The sequence below is a fragment of the Pseudophryne corroboree genome, chromosome 3 (genome assembly GCF_028390025.1).
Source record: "Pseudophryne corroboree isolate aPseCor3 chromosome 3, aPseCor3.hap2, whole genome shotgun sequence".
Lineage (NCBI taxonomy): Eukaryota > Metazoa > Chordata > Amphibia > Anura > Myobatrachidae > Pseudophryne > Pseudophryne corroboree.
Genome location: NC_086446.1, coordinates 737,731,312 through 737,756,871, shown reverse-complemented (window position 1 = coordinate 737,756,871; position 25,560 = coordinate 737,731,312). Strand labels below are relative to the sequence as shown.

The window sequence follows — 25,560 nt, the reverse complement described above, 5'->3', positions numbered from 1 at the left end:
TTGTTTTTTGATGGCTCAGTGTACACAAACTTTGTTTAATACTCAAAGTTATTAAAAATATTGTATTAAATGACCTTCAGGCTGTGTGCATAAGGTGTATATGAAACATAAATGAATTGTGTGACTGTACACACACTTTGTTTAATGCAAAAAGTTATTAAAAATATTGGCTAAAATTACCTTCAGGCTGTGTGTATAAGGTGTATATGTAACATAAATGCATTCTGTGCTTAGATTTAGGTCCCATCACCATGATATCTCATTATGGTATGCAATTATTCCAAAATACGGAAAAATCCGATATCCAAAATTCCTCTGGTCCCAAGCATTTTGGATAAGGGATACTCAACCTGTATATATATATATATATATATATATATATATATATACATATATATATACACATATACAGTCTATCCGGACCGGCACTCCCCCTCCTCAACTTTACTGCTTTGGTGCCATCTCAGGAATTGGTGGGTAGATGAAGCATGAAAAAAGCGGCACTCAAAGTCTGGTGAAGAAGTTAAATATATTTCACACTACGTGTGAAATATATTTAACTTCTTCACCAGACTTTGAGTGCCGCTTTTTTCATGCTTCATCTATATATATATATATATATATATATATATAGTGCTGAAATCTCTTAGCTTAGATTTGCAATTGCTAGAATCGTGTGGCTCTTAATCCTGGCAACGCATATTAATGACAGCTAATTTTTGCCATCCATGATAGTACGGGTACATTATATTCTCCATTCTCCTAATTTCATTATCCAAGGTGCCGTTTCCCATATGCAGAATGAATGCTCTCATTGGTTATTGGTTATTAAGGCGGGGGAGGGCAGCATAAAAAAAAAAAAATGCCAGCAGCTAATTTTGTGCAAGAGCTCTAATAACCCTGTACAACATATTAGTAATGATTAAAAATGTAATGGAGTGTGATTTTTCAAGCTAAAATCAAAGGCCTAATTAAAAATCTAAATTAGACTGCAATATTAAATTTACCAAGGAGGTTAATTTACAATAATTCCTTAAGTGGGACACTATAATTGAAAACAAAACACTGTTATCTTTAATTAGAAGTTGACATCACAGGCTTATTGGAAATATCACCATGCATCGGCGGTACTAAGCAGCTCTGGACAACCCCCCTTATAATATTTATTAACTATAAGACAACCGTGCTGCATTAACAGTAGCTGCGATGTGACATAAACTTATTACAATATTGTCTCCTATGCCTCCCGTGTGAATCTTTATTTATTTTGAACTTAAGAGAGAAAGTAGTTTCACAGTGTTTCTTAGCACGATGAAATGTCGACATGAGTTGAATGTCGACAAAACACCAGACAGCGATCAGTTACCTGATAGCAGATCCGGCGATTCAGCGGGGGAGTCTGGCTCAGGTGGTGAGCTGATCCAGCGGCGTTGAGCAACGCTAACCCCAACCCTTACCCTCCCGTCCTGCAGCCTAACCGGGTTAGGCTCCGGTTTCGATCCAGGTTAGGCTTCGGTTCCACAGCTTAACCCTAACCCTCTACTCCCTGCAGAATGTTAATATTCCATGTGCCGACATTCGCCAGGCGTTGACATGTTCCTAGTAGACATTTCAACAATGTCAACATCATTATGGTAAACACTGCTGTGTCGACATTTTGAATGTCTACGTGGTGACTGCATCCCAACAACACATGAAACAGACCTTAAGGTGCATAAACACGGTGCAATATGCACTTCACTTTCCTTACGATTTAGTCAAAATCGTAAGGAAACTTAGTGCATATCGCACCGTGTGTATAGTCCTTCGATGCCGATGCGTGGTCCCGGGGGATCGGCATCACAAGGTAAAATAGACTGTGCAGGCAGCCCAACAGTGACTATATCGGCAGGGCCGGTCTCCGGCCCCGTTGAATAGTTAATGTCGGCCTGTTTGGCGCATTGCGCCGGCTGTAACAGCATTACCGTTAGATTAATTGAACAAACAACATCAAACAACATAAAGCAACATGTCCAGCAGGTTTTATAGTATATAAAATATATATATATATATATATATATATATATATATATATAAAAATGGACGTATGTATGTATGTATGTATGTATGTATGTATGTATGTTCCAGCATAACCCTGGACTCTGGAATGGCTGGAGCAATTTACACCAAGCTTGGTACACAGGGTCTGGGACTCCAGGTCGACAACAAAAAGGTCGACACACACTAGGTCGACGGCAATTGGTCGACACGCCTTAAGTTGACATGGACAAAATGTCGCCATGGGCAAAAGGTCGGCATGAAAAAAGGTCGACATGAGTTTTTAATGTTTTTTTGGTGTCGTTTTCTTCGTAGAGTGACCGGGAACCCCAATTAGTGCACCGCTTCGCTCGCCATGCTTCGGGCATGGTGCCTTCGCTCCGCTTCGCTCGGCACAGATTACCGTTCCAATCGTAGTCCACGTGGATCGTTAAGTATATAAAGGTTCCAAAAAAGAAAAAAATTGTGAAAACCTCATGTCGACCTTTTTCCATAAGACACCCCTAGCACCCCTAGGGGTGGGGGTTGGAAGGGGGTGACGTATAAAAATGCATAGGTTTTTGGGCATAACTCTGGAATGCCTGGAGCAATTTACACCACACTTGGTACACATATGACTTACAATCTGGAAAAAAAATACTGTGGGGGCAAGACTCCCCTGGCACCCCTAGGGGTGGGAGTGGGAAGGGGGTGACATGTAAAAATCCATTGTTTTTGCCATAACTCTGGAATGCCTGGAGCAATTGACACAGGGGCACACATGGGTAGGGGCAGAGGCACCCACGTGTAAGGACAGAGGCACTCACGGGTAGGAGCATAGGTATACGGGTAGGAGCACAGGCACCTATGGGTGGGGGCAGAGGCACCCACGGGTGGGGGCAGAGGCACCCACGGGTAGGGGCAGTGGGTATACACGGGTGGGGGCAGAGGGTACACACGGGTGGGGGCAGAGGGTACACACGGGTGGGGGCAGAGGGTACACACGGGTGGGGGCAGAGGCATACTTTAGTTTCTAAGCTAAGCAAAGAGAGCTAGGGCCCTTTGACATAGAGTCAGCCTGCAAACCTAACATATTTCACATACAGCGGGCGGAGCTTGGCCTGTTGTCCCAACAGGGCAGCATTAGAGGCAGGACGGGGCAGAGAAGGAGGCGGATTATTCTCCTCAGCACCAGCATTTTGACAGCATCAATCCGGGGAAGCCCAGGTGCGGCCTGACAAAAACTGGCATTATTCTTTAAATTCCGTAGCGAAGCACGGGTATTCAGCTAGTACATATAATAAAGAGCAAAAATTTAAAAAACAAAAACAAAAAACCACACACACACACACACACACACACACACACACGAGACAGACGACGTTATACATTAATTAAAATATATATTACAAGGACAGCGCATACTTATTATATTAGTTTATAAACATCTCAATTAAATCCTTAGGTACCCACAAGTGCCAGGTTCATACCAGGTACCTTGTTACTGTGTAATAATAATAATAATAATACTACATTGATTTCTCTTACGTCCTAGAGGATGCTGGGGACTCCGCAAGGACCATGGGGTATAGGAGACATGGGCACTCTAAAAGACTTTAGATGGGTGTGCACTGGCTCCTCCCTCTATGCCCCTCCTCCAGACCTCAGTTAGATCCTGTGCCCAGAGGCGACTGAGTGCACTGCAGGGGAGCTCTCCTGAGCTTCTCTGAAAAAGACTTTTGTTAGGTTTTTTATTTTCAGGGAGCACTGCTGGCAACAGGCTCCCTGCATCGTGGGACTGAGGGGAGAGAAGCAGACCTACTTAAATGATGGGCTCTGCTTCTTAGGCTACTGGACACCATTAGCTCCAGAGGGAGTCGGAACGCAGGTCTCACCCTCGCCGTTCGTCCCGGAGCCGCGCCGTCGTCCTCCTCACAGAGCTGGAAAATAGAAGCCGGGTGAGTATAAGAAGAAAGAAGACTTCAAAGGCGGCAGAAGACTTCAGATCTTCACTGAGGTAACGCGCAGCGGTAACGCTGTGTGCCATTGCTCCCACACACAGCACACACAGCGGGCACTGAAGGGTGCAGGGCGCAGGGGGGGCGCCCTGGGCAGCAATAATAAAACTCTAGGGACTGGCTAACAAGTATATAGGCTACGGAGGCAGTATATTTAATAATCCCCCGCCCTTAGTGAAAATTTGAGCGGGACCGAAGCCCGCCGCTGAGGGGGCGGAGCTTGATCCTCCAGCACTGACCAGCGCCATTTTCTCCACAGCACACTGCAGAGAAGCTGGCTCCCCGGACTCTCCCCTGCTGAACACGGTGACAGAGGGCAAACAAGAGGGGGTGGCACTTTTAATTGGCGCAGTGAGTGTTTATGCATATATTTATATAAAAGCGCTGTTTTATCTGGGAATTTTATTTCCAGTGTCAGTTGGCGCTGGGTGTGTGCTGGCATACTCTCTCTCGGTCTCTCCAAAGGGCCTTATTGGGGAACTGTCTCCATATTGATATATCCCCGAGTGTGTGGGGGTGTCGGTAGGTGTGTGTCGGCATGTCTGAAGCGGAAGGCTCATCTAAGGAGGAGGTGGAGCAGATGATTGTGGTGTCTCCGTCGGAAACGCAGACACTTGATTGGTTGGACATGTGGAATGTTTTAAATGCAAATGTGACTTTATTACATAAAAAAATGGACAAAGCAGAGTCCAGGGAAAAAGCAGGGAGTCAATCCATGGCTTTGACTGTGTCACAGGGCCCTTCAGGGTCTCAAAAACGTCCCCTATCCCAAATAACAGACACTGATACCGACACGGATTCTGACTCCAGTGTCGACTACGTTGATGCGAGGTTACACCCAAGGGTGGCCAAAAGTATTCATTATATGATTATTGCAATAAAAAATGTTTTGCATATCACAGATGACCCCTCTGTCCCTGACACGAGGGTATGCATGTTTAAGGAAAAGAATCCTGAGGTAACCTTTCCCCCATCTCATGAGCTGAACGCGTTATTTGAAAAAGCGTGGGAAACTCCAGACAAAAAACTGCAGATTAACAAGAGGATTCTTATGGCGTATCCTTTCCCTGCACAGGACAGGGTACGGTGGGAATCCTCGCCCAGGGTGGACAAGGCTTTAACGCGCTTGTCCAAGAAGGTGGCGCTGCCGTCTCCAGACACGGCGGCCCTCAAGGATCCTGCTGATCGCAGACAGGAAACTACCTTAAAATCTATTTATACACATACGGGTGCTTTACTCAGACCGGCAATAGCATCGGCTTGGGTTTGTAGCGCAGTAGCAGCTTGGACAGATACCTTGTCAGCTGACATTGATACCCTAGATAGGGATACCATTTTATTGACCTTAGGTCACATTAAAGACGCAGTCTTATATATGAGAGACGCTCAAAGAGACGTTGGGCTGCTAGGTTCGAGAGCAAACGCCATGGCGATTTCTGCTAGGCGAGCCCTGTGGACCCGCCAATGGACGGGTGATGCCGACTCAAAGAGGCATATGGAAGTTTTGCCTTACAAGGGTGAGGTTTTATTTGGGGAAGGTCTCGCGGACCTGGTTTCCACAGCTACCGCGGGTAAATCTACTTTTTTGCCTTATGTTCCCCCACAGCAAAAGAAAACTCCACAATATCAGATGCAGTCCTTTCGGTCGCATAAGTCCAGAAGAGGTCGGGGCTCTTCCTTCCTTGCCAGAGGTAAGGGTAGAGGGAAAAGAATGCCTGTTACGGCGAGTTCCCAGGAGCAGAAGTCCTCCCCGGCTTCTACTAAATCCACCGCATGACGCTGGGGCTCCACTGAGGGAGTCTGCACAGGTGGGGGCACGTCTTCGACTCTTCAGCCAGGTCTGGGTTCTGTCAGACGTGGATCCTTGGGCGATGGAAATTGTATCCCAAGGCTACAAACTGGAATTCGAAGAGGTGCCTCCTTGACGATTTTTCAAGTCGGCTTTGCCAGCTTCTCCCCCAGAGAGGGAAATAGTTTTAGCTGCAATTCAAAAGCTGTGTCAACAGCAAGTGATTACCAAGGTTCCCCTAGTCCAACAGGGGAAAGGGTACTATTCAACCCTGTTTGTGATCCCGAAACCGGATTGCTCGGTCAGACCCATTTTGAATCTAAAATCCCTAAACCTTTACTTGAAAAAGTTCAAATTCAAGATGGAATCGCTCCGGGCAGTGATCTCCAGCCTGGAAGGGGGGGGGGGGGGGGGGGGGGAGGATTTTATGGTGTCACTAGACATAAAGGATGCATACCTTCATGTCCCCATATTTCCTCATCAGGCGTACCTGAGATTCGCTGTACAGGACTGTCATTACCAGTTTCTGACGTTGCAGTTTGGGCTTTCCACGGCCCCGAGGATTTTCACCAAGGTGATGGCGGAAATGATGGTGCTCCTGCGCAGGCAGGGAGTCACAATTATCCCGTACTTGGACGATCTCCTGATAAAAGCGAGATCGAGAGATCAATTGCTGAAAAGCGTGTCGCTCTCCCTGAGAGTGCTGCATCAGCACGGTTGGATTCTAAATCTACCAAAGTCACAATTGATTCCAACGACTCGGCTATCATTCTTAGGCATGATTCTGGACACGGAACAGAAGAGGGTTTTTCTCCCAATGGAAAAAGCCCAGGAACTCCAAAAAGAACCAAAAAGAGTGTCAGTTCATCAATGCACTCGAGTTCTGGGGAAAATGGTGGCAGCCTACGAGGCCATCCCCTTCGGCAGGTTCCATGCGAGGACATTTCAGTGGGACCTTCTGGACAAGTGGTCCGGGTCCCATCTACAAATACATCAGAAGATAAGCCTGTCCCCCAGGGCCAGGGTGTCTCTCCTGTGGTGGCTGCAGAGTGCTCACCTTCTAGAGGGTCGCAGGTTCGGCATTCAAGACTGGGTTCTGGTGACCACGGACGCGAGCCTCCGAGGATGGGGAGCAGTCACACAAGGAAGAAATTTTCAGGGACTATGGTCAAGCCAGGAGGCTTGTCTACACATCAACGTACTGGAATTGAGGGCCATATACAACGGCCTACGACAAGCGGAGAATCTTCTTCGCGACCTACCGGTTCTGATTCAATCAGACAACGTCACAGCCGTGGCTCATGTAAACCGCCAAGGCGGGACAAGGAGCAGAGTGGCAATGGCGGAAGCCACCAGGATTCTTCGCTGGGCGGAAAATCACGTAAAGCGCTCTGTCAGCAGTCTTCATTCCGGGAGTGGACAACTGGGAAGCAGACTTCCTCAGCAGACACGATCTCCATCCAGGAGAATGGGGACTTCATCAAGAAGTTTTTGCAGAGATAACAAGTAATTGGGGACTTCCTCAAATAGACATGATGGCGTCACACCTCAACAAGAAGCTTCGGAGGTATTGTGCCAGGTCAAGGGACCCTCAGGCAGTAGCGGTAGATGCCCTGGTGACACCATGGGTGTTTCAGTCGGTCTATGTGTTCTCTCCTCTTCCTCTCATCTCAAAAAATATTGAGAATCATAAGACGGAAAAGAGTGCAGACAATACTCATTGTTCCAGATTGGCCTCGAAGGGCCTGGTATTAAGATCTTCAGGAAATGCTCACAGAAGATCCGTGGCCTCTTCCTCTCAGGGAGCACCTGTTGCAGCAGGGGCCCTGCGTTTTCCAAGACTTACCTCGATTACGTTTGACGGCATGGCGGTTGAACACGAATCCTAGCTGGGAAAGGTATTCCGGAGGAAGTCATCCCTACTCTGACAAAGGCTAGGAAGGAGGTGACGGCGAAACATTATCACCGTATCTGGAGGAAGTATGTATCTTGGTGTGAAGCCAAGAAGGCTCCTATGGAAGATTTCCATCTGGGCCGTTTTCTCCACTTTCTACAGACAGGAGTGGATATGGGCCTGAAGTTAGGCTCCATTAAGGTACAGATTTCGGCCCTATCTATATTCTTTCAGGAGGAATTGGCTTCTCTCCCAGAAGTCCAGACTTTTGTAAAGGGAGTGCTGCACATCCAGCCTCCTTTTGTGCCCCCAATGGCACCATGGGACCTTAACGTGGTGTTACGGTTCCTAAAATCTCACTGGTTTGAACCTCTTCAAACGGTTGAATTAAAATTTCTCACTTGGAAGGTGGTCATGTTATTGGCCTTGGCATCTGCAAGGTGGGTGTCCGAATTGGCGGCCTTGTCTCACAAGAGCCCCTATTTGATTTTCCATGTGGATAGAGCAGATTTGAGGACTCGTCCTCAATTTTTGCCTAAGGTGGTTTCTTCATTTCATATGAACCAACCTATTGTGGTGCCTGTGGCTACGGGTGACTTGGAGGACTCCAAGTCCCTGGATGTAGTCAGGGCCTTAAAAATTTACGTAGCCAGGACGGCTCGGGTTAGGAAAACAGAAGCACTGTTTGTCCTGTATGCAGCCAACAAAGTTGGCGCTCCTGCCTCGAAGCAGACTATTGCTCGCTGGATCTGTAACACGATTCAGCAGGCTCATTCAACGGCTGGATTGCCATTACCAAATTTGGTAAAGGCCCATTCCACTAGGAAGGTGGGCTCTTCTTGGGCGGCTGCCCGAGGCGTCTCGGCTTTACAGGTTTGCCGAGCAGCTACTTGGTCGGGTTCAAACACTTTTGCAAAGTTCTATAAGTTTGATACCCTGGCTGATGAGGACCTCGCGTTTGCTCAATCGGTGCTGCAGAGTCATCCGCACTCTCCCGCCCGGTCTGGAGCTTTGGTATAATCCGCATGGTCCTTACGGAGTCCCCAGCATCCTCTAGGACGTAAGAGAAAATAAGATTTTAAACCTACCGGTAAATCTTTTTCTTCTAGTCCGTAGAGGATGCTAGGCGCCCGTCCCAGTGCGGACATATTTCTGCAAGACTTGTACATAGTTATTGCTTACATAAGGGTTATGTTTCAGTTGAGATCAGTCTTGGGCCGATGCTGTTTTGTTCATACTTTTAACTGGTTGCGTATATTCCAAGTTATACGGTGTGGATGGCGTGGGCTGGTATGAATCTTGCCCTTAGATTAACAAAAATCCTTTCCTCGTACTGTCAGTCTCCTCTGGGCACAGTTCTCTAACTGAGGTCTGGAGGAGGTGCATAGAGGGAGGAGCCAGTGCACACCCAGCTAAAGTCTTTTAGAGTGCTCATGTCTCCTGCGGAGCCCGTCTATACCCCTTGGTCCTTACGGAGTCCCAAGCATCCTCTACGGACTAGGAGAAAAAGATTTACCGGTAGGTTTAAAATCTTATTTTTCAATCATGGTTTAATATTATTTTCCCTTAATTTCACTGCAGGGAACAGTAACCTAATTAAATAGGAAATGATTAAAACAATAACCCAACAGTGTATTCAGTAATTCTGTAAAAATGGAAAGCCGGGATTAGATGCCAGAGCAGCACTTCCAGTACTTAAGGAACATCACATTAACATGGTCAATTTACTATATGGTCATTAGATAGGGTGGCTGACAAGTAAGTAAATCCCACTAGACTAGGGGTGGGCAACATGCGGCCCGCGGACCGATCCTGCCTGGCCCGCTGTGCCCCATCAGAGTGCAATGACACGCGGCCCGACAGGCTGAGCCGCTTGTCATTGCGCTACCCTGCTCCCAGACGCGGCGCCGCTGAGGAAATCCCGGTCACGTCACAGGGTCAGCTGACCGGGAATTCCTCTGTTATGCGCTGGGCGGCACGGGGGAACAGGCAGTGAGCAGGAGCGGCGGCCAGGCCCCAAGCGCCAAGGTACAGCGGCGGCAGCAGCATGGCATAGATTGAAATAATTGTATAGGTCACGGCATTGCGCCAGCCGCAAACCGCCCGCTGTGTAATTGAAAGCATTTAGTAGTATCTGCAGGCCCGTGGTCGCCCCTCACTTCCCCCAGCTGAGAGCTCAGCCTCAGGTCAGTGTGTGGAGGGGGTGTTGGATGCCGGCTGCTGTGTGTGGAGTGGGGGAGGGGGTGTCGGATGCTGGCTGTTGTATGTGGAGTGAGAGAGGGGGCTGTCAAATGCAGTGGGTGGGGGGTCTCTCTGGCTGCAGCTATACTGAAAGGGGGTATCTCTTTGGCCACTGTTATGTACTGGAGGGATGATGGATTGGGGTGCTGGATGCTGCCTGTTGTGTGCTGTGGGGGAGAGGAAGGGGGGTGTATTGTGATTGTGACTCCAGCCACTGCTCTGTACTGGAGGAGGAAGGTAATGTTGGCCACTGCTGTGAGTTTGGAAGACGGGGGTTGTGTAGGACGGCTGCTGTGTGTGATGGTGGGGTGTGCTTACCGCTAAGGTTGGGGGTCAAGGGTAAGGGGGGGTATGACAAGGGGGGCCCCCAGAGATATCAGTATATCGGGCCCCAATATTTCTGTTGCCAGCCCTGGCGGCGGTCAGTGACTGAGGAGAAGAGCGCACGGGGGAGTAGGAGGAGGGAGGGGGAGGAGGGAGCCGCAGCAGCACTGTGTAATTGGTAGAGGCGCTGCTGCTGCTGTCCCTCTGCTTCACCATAGGCTGCCCTCCGCCGCTGTAAATGCTGGGAAGCGTATCCCAGCATTCGCAGCGGCGGAGAACAGCCTATGGTGAAGCAGAGGGACAGCAGCAGCAGCGCCTCCACCAATTACACAGCGCTGCTGCGGCTCCCTCCTCCCCTTCCCTCCTTGCCCGGGATCTCTGCAGAAGCTGCACCGAGGAGCCTGAGCCAGTGGAGAGAGTAAGTATAATTCTTTCTCTTTCTTTCTTTCTTTCTTTCTTTCTTTCTTTCTTTCTTTCTTTCTTTCTTTCTTTCCTGTCTGCCGTAATGTGTAAAAATGGGGGCGCTGTCTGCTGTTATGTGTAAAAAGGGTACGCTGTCTGCCGTAATGTGTAAAAAAGGGCACGCTGTCTGGCGTAATGTGTAAAAAAAGGCACGCTGTCTGCCGTAATGTGTAAAAAAGGGCACGCTGTCTGCCGTCATGTGTAAAAAGGGGGACGCTGTCTGATGTAATGTGTAAAAAAGGGGACGCTGTCTGCCGTAATGCGTAAAAAGGGGGACGCTGTCTGCCGTAATGTGTAAAAAGGGGACGCTGTATGCCGTAATGTGTAAAAAGGGGGACGCTGTCTGCTGTAATGTGTAAAAAGGGGGACGCTGTATGCCGTAATGTGTAAAAAGGGGGACGCTGTATGCCGTAATGTGTAAAAAGGGGGACGCTGTCTGCTGTAATGTGTAAAAAGGGGATTTTTTTTGTGTATTTTTGTGTGTGGCCCTCGAATATTCGCTGGAAGTGTTAAGCGGCCCTCCAGCTGAAATAATTGCCCACCCCTGCACTAGACACTGAGAATGTTTTTCAGATTGTCTCAATTCATAACACTGGTTAATGGTCAACTGGAAAACGCACCGTGTAGATAAACTGGTAGCATTGCCAACTAATGAGCCAAGCCCAACATTAAGGGGCATATTTATTATTACTTCCGATCTTCCCCTGAAAAAAATATTCCTTATCTCTGCAATCTGCGGTAATAAGGAATCTTGGGGCAGATGTATTAAGCCTGGAGAAGTGATAAAGCAGTGATACTGTACGTGGAAGGTGATAATGCACCAGCCAATCATTACAGGTTTGAAAAATGACAGGAGCTGATTGGCTGGTGCATTATCACCTTGCACTTATCACTGCTTTATCACTTCTCCAGGCTTAATACATTTGCCCCCTTAATTGCTAGGATGGACCGTTGGTAAGTCTCTTGGACAGGGGCTCTGATAGCAACCCATCATAGAAACACTGAGAAGTAATGTCATCGCATTGTGATCACATTACTTCCTTCTTTGCCCCTTCAGGATCTTTGGTACATGTGCCAGCTAGAGCCACCAGGGAGAAGAAAAACTGGGAAGGGTAGCCCATATGCTAACGTCATATGAAGAAAGCATTTCCGAGCTTGGTGGGGGTTGCAGCTGCTGTCAGAACTGGAGGGACGATAGCAGGTATATCCAATATCTGATGTGGGCCCTCCATGTTACATCTTTGGGAATACTTAATATTGGCGGGTTTCATCCAAAAATGACTGTTTGGGAATGGGAACTGGATGGTGACAATGCGATTGCACAGAACTCTTCTGTCTTGTTGGGGTTTCAGGAGAGTTTCATGGGTATCCAGTCTAAGCAAGCCGGCCGAGAGCAGTGGCACCATACAAATCAATGACACTCAGAACTAACACACATCTACTTGTCACGTCAGCCCCACAAGGCTGTATAAACACGCAAGTTTCCTGTGTCCATGGTACGTGTTGGTTGTTTCTTTCACCCATTACCAATGTAATACCCGGTCTGGGTGATCAACTTTTGTCTATCTCCTCTACAGCCCATTCTAGTCTTATAGAAGTAGAAAATGTCATACATTCATATAGTCATAGGGGGGAATTCAATTGTTTGAAAAGTCGGTTGAGTGTCTGTTTTTTCATGTCTATTAGAGAGGAAAAAAAACAGACACCCAACTGACTTTTCAAACAATGGAATTTCCCCCATAATGTTGACATTTAAAATGTGGACATCACAATGTGACATGACATCTGAGCGCGACCGTCACCCAGAGAGCCTGCGTGAGTTTGCATGAGGCGCTGGCCAGGAGGACACAGTACGGGAGAGGCTGCAGTGTGGGGCTGTCACTGGCACTGGCTCTGGCTGAGGTGAGGAGGACACAAAACAGGGGTGTCGTACGGTATGCCGGCGCTCGGGCTCCCGGCGCCCAGCATACCGGCGTAAGACCTTGCGGGCTCGCCACGCTGCGGGCACGGTGGCGCGCCACACTATTTTATTCTCCCTCCAGGGGGGTCATGGACCAACACGAGGGAGAATAGTTGTCGGTATGCCGGGTGTCGGGATTCCGGCGCCGGTATACTGTGCGCCGGGATCCCGACATTCGGCATACAGAAGACCACCCCAAAACAGTATGCTGTAACAACAACAGGAAAGGATTACATTCTGCAGGTGCTATCCCTATTGGGGGAGGGGGTGGGTAACATTTATGGAGTGGAGTGGGTAACATTTATGGAGTGGAGTGGGTAACATTTATGGCATATGATCTATGCAAGGCCGTAACTAGGTGTCGTAATGTGTAAAAAGGGGGACTCTGCCTGCCATAGTGTGTAAAAAGGGGACTCTACCTGCTGACTACCGTAGTGTGTAAAAAGGGGGACTCTGCTGCCGTAATGTGTGAAAGGGGACTCTGCCTGGCGCTATACGTATAAGGGACTCTCCCTGGTGTGTATAAGGGGTACTACTGTGTGGTGTGGTGTAATGTGACTGATGGACACTACTGTGTGATGTAATGTGACTGACGGACACTACTGTGTGATGTAATGTGACTGACGGACACTACTGTGTGGTGTAATGTGACTGACGGACACTACTGTGTGATGTAATGTGACTGGACGGACACTACTGTGTGATGTAATGTGACTGACGGACACTACTGTGTGGTGTAATGTGACTGACGGACACTACTGTGTGGTGTAATGTGACTGACGGACACGACTGTGTGATGTAATGTGACTGATGGACACTACTGTGTGGTGATATGTGACTGACGGACACTACTGTGTGGTGTAATGTGACTGACGGACACTACTGTGTGATGTAATGTGACTGACGGACACTACTGTGTGGTGTAATGTGACTGACGGACACTACTGTGTGATGTAATGTGACTGACGGACACTACTGTACGGTGTAAAGTGAATTGGTACTATTCTGTGGCCCCTTCCCATGGTTCTTGGAAAGGGGGGGGGGGGAAATATGATTGTGCAAAGAGGCAGCCTGACCCCTAAATCAGGATCTGCACTAGGCCACCAGAGATGTTTTGTCGACATTCTGACAATGTGGATATTTCATCAGTGTAAACATGATAAATGTTGACGTGGTCAATGTCAACATAAAAAGCATGTCAATATTATGACCAGGGCCGGATTGGCCATCTGTCAAATGCCAGAAGGCCTAATACCTGATGGTCCAGTCTGACCTGAAACCCTGTCCGAGCAGCACTAACTCCCAGTGCTCTGCTCAGCCGGAATGCAAAGAGACGGGGCGTGTCATGAGATGCGGCCACTCTCTTTTTCCTAGCACTGACGCAGGGATGTCAGGGCTGAACTACAACCCTAGTCCATCCCTGATTTTGACAGTGTCGGCATTCTCATGTCAACATTTCAGATGTCAACAAAATAGACCACATCCAGAGACAACTACTATGTGCTGGTGTCACAGGTTTCATTCTCCAGCTACTTCCAGGACAGGATGTGACACTAGTTCTCCCATCTGAAATTACATTTAAACCATCACACAGAGAACAACTGTTATTGATGATTCCAGGCTTAATTAAATATAGATTGGTTTTCCATGTTGTAATTAAATCCCCAGAATGTTAACAAATGTTAAATAGAAGAGTCCTATAATAAAAGAACATGGCTGGCAATAGTACGGTCATACAGTACTGGGGAGATCGGTTCCCCATCCGAACAATTCCTATCTAGGTCTTCGCACTGACCTTCTCTATTACTGGGCTTCTCCAGGCACAGTCTGACGGCTTCTGCTGCTCTCGGGCTGGTGAATATCAGACCCTCATAGCTCTCAGGATGACACAGCTGTTGTACAGAGACACAGAGAGGCACAGCGTCACAGCAATGCGTATACAAAAGCTACTGTATATATCACACAAAGGGTGTGCTATGATCCGTCGACGCTCATCGACGCAAGAATGTAAACGATGTTGGACTGTCAACATGCAGCATATTGGCACACTCAGCATGTTGACAGTGATCTTGTTGACATGCATGTCTACCTGGATAATATGTCGAACCGATGAACTATCAAAAACTGTCCCTGGTGGTCTAGTGGCTTTTTACCTTCTGCCGGTGGCAGCCTCGGCTCCAGCGACATCTTCCAGGTATCCGGCGGCCATGTGACAGTTACTTCTGGTGCGGTCTGACCTCCGTTCCTTCTGCGTTTCAGTGATTATCTCTCCTATGGGGGTAGATGTATTAAGCCTGGTGAAGTGATAAAGCGGAAGGTGATTACGCACCAGCCAATCAGCTCCTAGCTGTCATTTTTCATACCCAGCCTGTAACATGACAGTTAGGAGCTGAGTGGCTGGTGCTTTATCACCTTCCACTTTATCACTTCTCCAGGCTTAATACATCTGCCCCCTGTCCCTAACCTTCCACCTAGTGCCTAACCGCCGGCATCCTGAAATTGTCGACATTTCACTTGTAAACATGGTGAACCTGTTGACAGTTGGGGGATGTTGACTTGGAGCCTGTTGACAGTTTGAACCATGCCGACATTGTAGTGTCGGGATCGGTATGGGATCCCGGCAGTCATGAGACCGACAGCGGTATCCCAACAGCAAGCGCAGCATGTCCCTTCGCGGGCTCGCTCCGCTCACCATACATCGGGCCTAGTGGCGATCTTCGGTCGCCAGACTATTACATTCCCCCTCGGGTGGTGGCGTGGACAACCACCCAAAGCTGAATACCGGGCTTGTGTCGGTATTCCGACTGCCGCCAGTTCTTCGGGTGTTGGGATTCCAGCGTCAGTATCCTGACCGCCGCGATCCCGATAGCCAGGATGTTAACCGCATCCCGTGTGTCTACGTTATGAACATCAACATGGTTACTGTCAACCATTCAACCGGATACGCCATAAATACAGAACTGTTAATGGCAATTTACGGGGTTGCCTTTAGTGCAGAGGTCAACCTATGGCTCCCAGCAGTTCTGGAACTACAAGTGCCAGCATGCCATTTAAGCTGCTTGCTGTAACTTGTAGTTCCACAACAGATAGATAGTCGCTAACTGATTAAAACAGTTCCCCATGGCCCCCCTTACTGCCCCTCATTCTCAGACCTGGAGACTACACACAGTCGGGTACAGCTCTGATAAAGCTTAGCGCTGGGGAACTCCAGGTAATATGACGTTGTAGGAAGAATAGCAGGTGGTGAGAGACGGTTTAGCAATATGTCCTGAATTTTGCCAGGGTTGCTCATGTGTATATAAAGCGGACCTCAGACTAAATGCACGCACACGCTTCATTTTGGACTGCTCACGGGGACAGCGTGTGAGAATCAGCATTAACACACGGATCAATTAACCCTGTTCCTGCAAAAAATGTTCTGCATGAGTTCTATATGGAACATATCAAGAGCCATCTTTGTCTATCTATTTTTCTGCAGTAGAATTGATCCATTCTGGTAACAAAAATCCCTTTTCAATGCCACAGTCAGGTCACGGTGTGTAGACCCCCTGATAGCAGCTGGCTCAGTATTACACTTAGGGCCTAATTCGGGCAGGGGGTCATTCAGATCTGTCGCAGATGTGCTAAATTTAGCACATCTGCGATCAGTTACTCAGACATGCGGGGGGACGCCCAGCACAGGGCTAGTCCGCCCCGCATGTCTGACCCTCCCCCACCCCCCGCTCAGGTGTGAAAGCATCGCATGGTGACAATGCTTTCGCACCCACCGGCTACCCACCGTGTCCCAGGTCGCAGTAGCTGCGTGTGCCGTCACGCAGCCACCGCGGCACGCCCTGCAACGGTCCGGACACATCTGTGTTGTCCGGACTGCGCCCCCACCAACGGCATTCTATCACCATTGGCATGCCCCCTCCCGCCCCACGACCACCTCCGCCTGTCAATCAGGCAGAGGCGATTGCACGCGCTCCCCAAAGGGCTTCAGACAGCGATCGCAACTGCTGCAGCAATCCAGTCTGTATTACCCCCTCAGACCTGATCGCAGCAGCTAATTTGTTCTCTAATGGACAAAACCATATGCACCGCAGGGGGGGGGGGGGGGGGGGGCAGATGTAACATGTGCAGAGAGAATTAGATTTGGGTGGGGTGTGTTCAAACTGAAATCTAAGTTGCAGTGTAAAAATAAAGCAGCCCGTATCTATTTACCCTGCACAGAAACAAAATAACACACCCAATCTAACTCTCTCTGCACATGTTATATCTGCCCCACCTGCAGTGCACATGGTTTTACCCATTAGAGGACAATTTTGCTGCTGCGTTCAGGTCTGAATCAGGCCCTTAATCCCTTACATTCTTAGCACATTGGTGTACAGTATATGCCGATTATGAATTTGCTTCCTGTATTTAAGCCGTGCGCTCTATCAAGGAGATCGCCTTCGCCAATTCTTTTATTACAGAGATACCATTCTCTATGCCTCCAGATTCCACAGCTGGCAGCGTTACATACATTGCTGCTGATCTGATGCATCTAAGTCCTATAGTTCCATTCATTTCATGTCCACTATATTTAAAAGGAACATATATTTCTTGTTACTGCACATTTTAAATAATATATATATTAACTTTTAAAATGCAGAAAACCAAAACAGATTCGGGGGTGGGGGTGGGGAATAGGTCTTATCTTGTGACAAAAAAATATAAAAAAATATTACTTTGTCATTACATATTAAACAGGCAGTAAGTCAGCATGGAGAAGAGAAGTGCGATGTAGTAAGTACACCCCTACTGCTTTCATAACAATAAACGGTCATTTGAGTCAGGTGCTGCTAATCACATGCAATGCCAATGTTCAGATACCCAGATCTTTGATACCTGATGTCCCAGACCATACAATACTCTGAGAAATCTCTAAGAAAGGTCTTAAAAAGCAACTACATACCGTTGTCAGCAAGGTAAAGTTCCTGAGTTTACCATCACAAGTGACTAAATATTTATAGCTTTAATGTAAGGTTAGTCCTTTCTCTTAAAACAAAAATGTAGCACGGCCTAGGTTTGCAAACATAGAAAGCCAGAGTACGTCTGGTGCACATCTTCCTGCCCAACCAACGCTTGTTATGTGACATAGGGAGAGATGTATCAAACCTTGGGGAAAGATATAGTGCAGAGAGATAAAGTATTATTTAGCCACTAGCTACAGGAATAATTCCAGAGGACTGGAAAATAGCACAGGTAGTCCCACTGCACAAAAGTGGAAGCAAGGAAGAACAACTACCGACCAGTGAGCCTTACATCAGTTGTAGGGAAATTGATGGAAACACTAGAAAACGTAAGAATTGTGGTATATCTCAAATCCAGCAATATACAGGAGGGATTTTCCTACTGCACGTGAGTGAAGCACCATTTTCCTGATAACTTGTGCAGTGCTGCTGCCGCCAGCAGGGCACTCTGGCGGGGTAAATATTCAAGAAATGGGTGCAGGGTTTTTGGTGTGTCCTCATAGGGCAGGTGCAAGTGCCAATACTATGAAGACTGTGGGGGCTATGGATAGAAAAACAGTGGGAGGAGCAGCTTACAGCTGAAATCCATAAATATCCTAATATTATCCCTAAAGGTCACATTAGCATCAGGGCCGGTTTAAGGATCACATGGATCTGGAGCTGAAAATGTTGAAAGACCTATAGAGAGTAAGGGAGAAGCTGTGACCAGTGCCATGTGGGTGTGGCCAGTGCCACGTGGGTGTGGCCACCCCAACATATCCGCTCCAATGTCTTCCTAAATATGTAAAAATAGAAAAAATTGCAGAATTTTGTAAACATACAAAATAAAAATAATGAACACAGTACTAATACTTATGATTTATGTCTGACTGTGTGGCCAGGTAGGCATCATGCAGCCATGATGATGGGCCTATTTTTATGTTGAGGCCCGGAGCTGTAGCTCTATCTGACCCACTGTTAATCTGGCCCTGATTAGCATACAGTAGTAAATCTGGTTTCTGCGGCCTCCCACACAAACAGCCACTTTCCATCCTAATCGGAGTCATCACCTGTGTGTATATGTGTGTGGCTGGAGGCCCGTCCCACATGCTAAACTGGGGACACGTTCGCCATTATCTAAATGGACAAATTGGCACTAGGCACCATTATACTGTAAATGTATGTTTAATAATGTGTTCGAATGTTTTAATATGTTATATGTAGTGCTCTATGCATGGTTGTAGAATTGCACGTTTACAAATGAAATTCTGGTTCTAAAATGCATTGACATTTGGAAACAGTTCATGGGATAGTCTCACATAGGAAGGTATATGCTAATTAACCTCCTAGTGTGATAACAAGACCTTCTGATGTTGGTCAGTGCACTCCAATATCCTGTTGAAAGGTGTTTCTTTGTGTAAAGTATCAAGTAGATTTGAATCAAATGTTTTCCTGCATAGGTGTTACAGATATTCTGTATGAGGAGAGGAAAGAAATGGGGTTGCTTCTTTTGGAATGTAATCTTTATTTATTATGTATTGTAAGATGGCTGGCCTGATTGATATACAGATCATAAAAGTTATATGCAGGGAAGGATGAGAACCATTTGTTCGTTAGGAAGTCAAATGCAAACCTTATTGCTGCATAACCATATAGATACTTTGATTCTGTGTGATAATTATAGCAAAGGAGATTTGTAAATTGCCAGTTCCTGTGTAATGTGAGATGTATTGAGACTTGACTTTGAGCCCTGAGAGAGGGCTATTCTCTGACTGAGAGATCTGCTGTAACCATCTTGTATGCTGTATCCCTTTGAAAAAGGGATGAGTCTTTTTTGAGCAAATAAACATCTTGCCTTTACCACAAGTGCATCCAGATTCTACGACCACAGAATTGCACAAATGGCGATTCTGTTTTCCTGCTTTCCAAGAGTGAGCACCAGCGTCTCCAAGCTCCGCACTCTGCCAACTACCGACGCTGGGCCTGGTCAATGGTCAGTGACCAGTGGGGAAATCACCCAGTCCGGAGGTGTGTCAGCAGGGTGACTACACATACCCAGCAGTAAGCGGTATTCAGGTGCCGATGGTAAGGGCCTGGTAGTGCCAGCAAAATACCTGCCCTCTACGCAGTTGGTGGAGTGACGGTTACTGACAGTAAGAGGCAGGGATGGACTGGGGCCTTAATTCGGCTCTGGCAATCGTGAGCGCGCGCGTCACAGGGGGCTGTCGCGTGCCATATGGCGGCGTGCCGCGAGTCATGGGGGTGTGGACTTGTGGCACGCCCCCATTACTATGGCGACGGTTGCTGGGGGCGGGGGCGCGCCGCAAGTCCGGGGGCGGAGACGATGGAACCAGAGAGCCGGAGGCTGCGCTGTGCGCTGCCTTCCCGGCTCACTGAGTGACCGATTCGGCCCACCTGCCGATCGTTCCCTTCTGGCATGTGCCAGATGGCCAGTCCGGCCATGGTAAGAGGGAATCCCCTATGGTCCAGGTCCTGTGAGACCAAAACCCAATCTATGATCGATTGACGCGGGTGCGCATCCGGTTACAATATGTCTTTACATGTGTAGAAATTATTTAGACTTCAATTGCAATCCAGGGCTGCTAATTGTGATGAGTTTCTAATCCTTTGTTCAATTTACCAGCATATTACTACGTTATACGTTATTATAAACAGACTTCACCCAGCACCTGACATCTGATGTAAGCAGGAAGTTACATTAAGCCCAGTAATAGAAGGCGAGATTATACCTTGTCATACAGATGCTCTAGGGACACAAATTTAAAGGATAACACAGGGATTAGCGTTGCTTGAAATCCATATGATGAGAACTCCTAGGAAGAAAAACAAGTAACATTAATTTATGCAGAGGAACAACGTGACGGAACACAATCACTGCACATCACAATAAGTGTAAAATATACCCCAGAACCACTTTACATGTACAGAGGTTATACGCCATAGTCGCTGCACACACTGAAGTACTACAACCCTCATCATCTTTACTGGATATAATAAGTGTGCTTCTTTTTTTTTTTGCATTTACATCCCTTACTTCAATAATTATTCATTTCTAAAGCCTATAGAAAGGTAATAAATCATAATGCAACGTTAGTACCTATCATGCAGAAAAAATAGGATTTTAATACCTACCGGTAAATCCTTTTCTCTTAGTTCGTAGAGGATGCTGGGGACTCCAAAAAGGACCATGGGGTATAGACGGGATCCGCAGGAGACATGGGCACACTATAAGACTTTGAATGGGGGTGAACTGGCTCCTCCCTCTATGCCCCTCCTCCAGACTCCAGTTAGAGAACTGTGCCCAGGGAGACGGACATTTCGAGGAAAGAATTTATTGTTTAAACACGGTGAGTGTCATGCCTGCTCACACCTCGAACATGCCGCAGAACGTGGCATTCAATAGAACACCAGCCGACGGCATGAAAAATATAAAGCAATATGCTGACCGAAAACGTAACACAACCTGTGTGTAAACACGACCAATAATAGCATACCGCATGCCATGGCATGAATAACGTCAGCAACCGACTTGACTGAAAAGAAACACCACATGAGTGTAACCACCAATAGCTGCAGATACAGTACACACTGGGACAGGCGCCCAGCATCCTCTACGGACTAAGAGAAAAGGATTTACCGGTAGGTAATGACTTCACCTGAAATACCCCTTCGGGCTAGGATATGGCGTTCAACCGCCATGCCGTCAAACGCAGCCACGGTAAGTCTTGATACACGCCCGGTCTTAGCTGTAACAGGTCCTCTCGTAGAGGAAGAGGTCAGGGATCTTCTATGAGTAAGTCTTGAAGCTCTGGATACCAAGCCCTCCTTGACCAGACCGGAACAATGAGGATTGCCTGAACCTTTGTTCTTCTTATGTTTATCACCTTCGGAAAAGTTGAAAGTGGAGGGAACACATAGACCGACTGAAACACCCACGGAGTCACGAGGCGTCCACTGCTGTTGCTTGAGTGTCCCTTGACATGGAGCAATATCCCTGAAGTTCCTTATTGAGGCGAGACGCCATCATGTCTAATTGAGGAATTCCCCAAAGACTTGTCACTTCAGTGAAAACTTCTTGATGAAGACCCCACTCCCCTGGATGGAGATCGTGTCTGCTGAGGAAGTCTATTTCTCCGTTGCAAACACCCAAAACAAAGACCGCTAATAGAGAGTTTACATGCCTTTCTGCCCAGCGGAAAACTCTTGCGGCTTCTGCCATTGCCGCTTTGCTCCTCGCTCCGCCCTAGCGGCTTACTTACGCCACTGCTGTTAAGTCGTCCGACAGAATTAAGACGGGCAGATCGCAAAGAAGATGTTCCGTTGTAAATAGCTCTTAATTTAAGAATGCTTATTGTAGGCAAGCTACCCGGCTTGACCTTTTCCCCTGGAAATTCTTCCCCTGGAAAGACTGCTCCCCAGCCTCGGAGACTTGTATCCATGGACACCAGGATCTAATCCTGGATCCCGAACCTTTGTCGCTCTAGGAGGTGAGAACTGTGAAGCCACCACAGGAGAGATATCCTGGTCCTGGAAAATAGGATTATTTTCCGGTGCATGTGCAGGTGAGACCCGGACCACATGTCCAACTGGTCCCGCAAAAACCACTGGCATTTGACCTGCTCACCAAATGGCCTCATAGGCTGCAACCATCTTCTTCATCAACGGAACGTATTGACGGGTTTACACTGTTGCAAATCTGATCCGACTCTGGATCCTCAGATCTCTTTCCACAGGAAGAAAACAAACTCTCAACAGTTCAGTATCTAATCTTATTCCCAACTTCGACATCTGCGTTGTTTGGATCAACAGCGATTCTCTGTGTTGAAGAACTGTCAGAGAGAAAACAACGATTTGTACCACTTGTTTCTAGACCTCACCATAGTCAGGAGAGCGTCCCAGTACAGAATAATAATGGCTCTTACTACTGAAGGAAGAACAACATACTGCCATCACTCTGGTAAAATGGCAATGACAATCCTGAATAACAAACCCAGGTAAGCTTAATGCGGATGAAACCGCATTTAAACCCTCTTTCTTCTTTTACAGGTTGGAGATCCCTGCCTCAGAAGCACAAAAAGCTTTTTTTTTTTGACAGGGACAGCAGGCCAATGTCCTGATCCTGACCCAACTCTTGTAGGGCGTCGCATACTACCTCCCCGTTCAGAGGAGAATTGGTAAACTCTATTTTTAAACATTAGTGAGGGGAATCATCTGGAACCTCCAGTATGTCCCCCTTTTGACTCCATTCTTAACTCACTGGTCCAAGTCCATTCCAGGACTGACTGAAGAGTATTAGATGAGTTCCCACCTGTGCGGGCTCCAGCAAGATAGACCCAGCGACATGCGGTGGATGTGGTAGAACAGAGGATGATATCTGCTTCTGCAGACTTGAAAAGTCTGCAGACCTCTTACCTTATCACCTTCCTCTACCTGCAGAGAAGGGGACAAAACGGCATCCAACTGGTCAAAATGACCGCATCCTACAAAAAATGCGTCACCAACTGTTGTGAGGGACATAGCTCAAGAAGGTAGACTTACCAGTGGTATCTGCCGAGATCAACTTAACAAAGCCATCCCCAAACCAGGTTACACCTTCCTAGGGAAGAGACTCCAGTATTCCTTGGAGCCAGCCTCTGCATGCCCTTGGTGAATCCACCACGCCCTCCTAGTCGAGAGGGCCATGGAAGCGGCCCGCGCACCCAAGAGGCCCATACCTCTCATAGTCGCACGGCACATGCTGCAATGTTCTAGAGAAGACCCAACCTAAGGAATATCCCCCCTCTCTCTAGGGTAATTATATCGGATGCCAAGGTAACCATTTCCGTAATGCAAATATTATCAAAGCATATAATTAAGATATTACTTAGCTTCCTGTATACGATCCTTTATGACAGGGCCCCGTGCAGACCAGGGATTGACTTTCACTTTATTCTATCCACGGCGGGAAAAGAATAAACACTCTGACTCCTCGTGAGGATTTGAGACCATCTCGTCACGGCTGACCTAGAGCTTTATCAACAGAGCGACCAGCACATGAGAAGGAATAACTGTACTTCAGCATTCATTAGAAATCGTAATATGAATATACATATTTAAATACACATATACACACACATATACTATATATACATCATACATATATGTATTTTGTCAGGAACAGCAGGGTCCCTAGTGACCTTAATGTGTTCTGAATGTGTATGAACATGTACTGAATGCCAATGTTGTGGATCTAACCAGGAAACATTATGGTCAACATAAGACATAGTATTCGTTGACAACAGGGAGTAGTAACCGGGCAAAATAACATTCTTGCGACCCCGAGGGGTCTGAGGGAAATATATACATAATTCTAATAACACTCTCCCACATCTGTGTTCGAGCTACAGCTCAATGGAACCGTACCATACATATATATATATATATATATATATATTAGTGATGAGCGGGTTCGGTTTCTCGGAATCCGAACCCCCCCGAACTTCACCCATTTTACACAGTTTCGAGGCAGACTCGGATCCTCCCGCCTTGCTCGGTTAACCCGAGCGCGCCCGAACGTCATCATCCCGCTGTCGGATTCTCGCGAGATTCGTATTCTATATAAGGAGCCGCGCGTCGCCGCCATTTTCACTCGTGCATTGGAGATGATAGGTAGAGGACGTGTGCAGCGTTCTCTCAGTTGTGTTCAGTGTGCTGCAAATATCTGTGCTCAGTGTGCTGCACATATCTGTGCTCAGTGTGCTTGCAAATATCTGTGCTCAGTGTGCTGAAAATATCTACGTTCTCTGCCTGAAAAATGCTCCATATCTGTGCTGCATTGTAGTATATAGTAGAAGGACAGTGCAGAATTTTGCTGACCAGTGACCACCAGTATTATATCAGTACGGTACAGTAGTCCACTGCTCTACCTACCTCTGTGTCGTCAAGTATACTATCCATCCATACTTGTGGTGCATTTAAGTTTTGCGCAGTATATATAGTAGGAGGACAGTGCATAATTTTGTTGACCACCAGTATATAATATATAGCAGTACGGTACAGTAGTCCACTGCTCTACCTACCTCTGTGTCGTCAAGTATACTATCCATCCATACCTGTGGTGCATTTAAGTTTTGCGCAGTATATATATAGTAGGAGGACAGTGCATAATTTTGCTGACCACCAGTATATAATATATAGCAGTACGGTACAGTAGTCCACTGCTCTACCTACATCTGTGTCGTCAAGTATACTATCCATCCATACCTGTGGTGCATTTAAGTTTTGCGCAGTATATATATAGTAGGAGGACAGTGCATAATTTTGCTGACCACCAGTATATAATATATAGCAGTACTGTACAGTAGTCCACTGCTCTACCTACCTCTGTGTCGTCAAGTATACTATCCATCCATACCTGTGGTGCATTTAAGTTTTGCGCAGTATATATATAGTAGGAGGACAGTGCATAATTTTGCTGACCACCAGTATATAATATATAGCAATACGATACAGTAGTCCACTGCTCTACCTACCTCTGTGTCATCAAGTATACTATCCATCCATACCTGTGGTGCATTTAAGTTTTGCGCAGTATATATATATAGTAGGAGGACAGTGCATAATTTTGATGACCACCAGTATATAATATATAGCAGTATGGTACAGTAGTCCACTGCTCTACCTACCTCTGTGTCGTCAAGTATACTATCCATCCATACCTGTGGTGCATTTAAGTTTTGCGCAGTATATATATATATATATATATATATATATATATATATATATATATATATATATAGTAGGAGGACAGTGCATAATTTTGCTGACCACCAGTATATAATGTATAGCAGTACGGTACAGTAGGCCATTGCTATTGATATATT

At 47.0% G+C, this 25,560-nt stretch overlaps 1 protein-coding gene across 4 annotated transcripts in view; it reads right to left on the bottom strand.

Annotated features, from left to right (window-relative positions):
* Positions 1-25,560, bottom strand: part of UROS (uroporphyrinogen III synthase) — a 184,172-nt gene that overhangs the window by 142,125 nt on the left and 16,487 nt on the right. For all 4 annotated transcript variants that reach the window (XM_063962238.1, XM_063962239.1, XM_063962240.1 and 1 more), the window contains exons 3-4: positions 20,428-20,511; positions 14,500-14,596 (exon numbers count right to left, since the gene is read on the bottom strand). In XM_063962238.1, the coding sequence (XP_063818308.1) occupies positions 14,500-14,596; positions 20,428-20,511 (181 nt within the window). The remainder of the gene's footprint in view (positions 1-14,499; positions 14,597-20,427; positions 20,512-25,560) is intronic.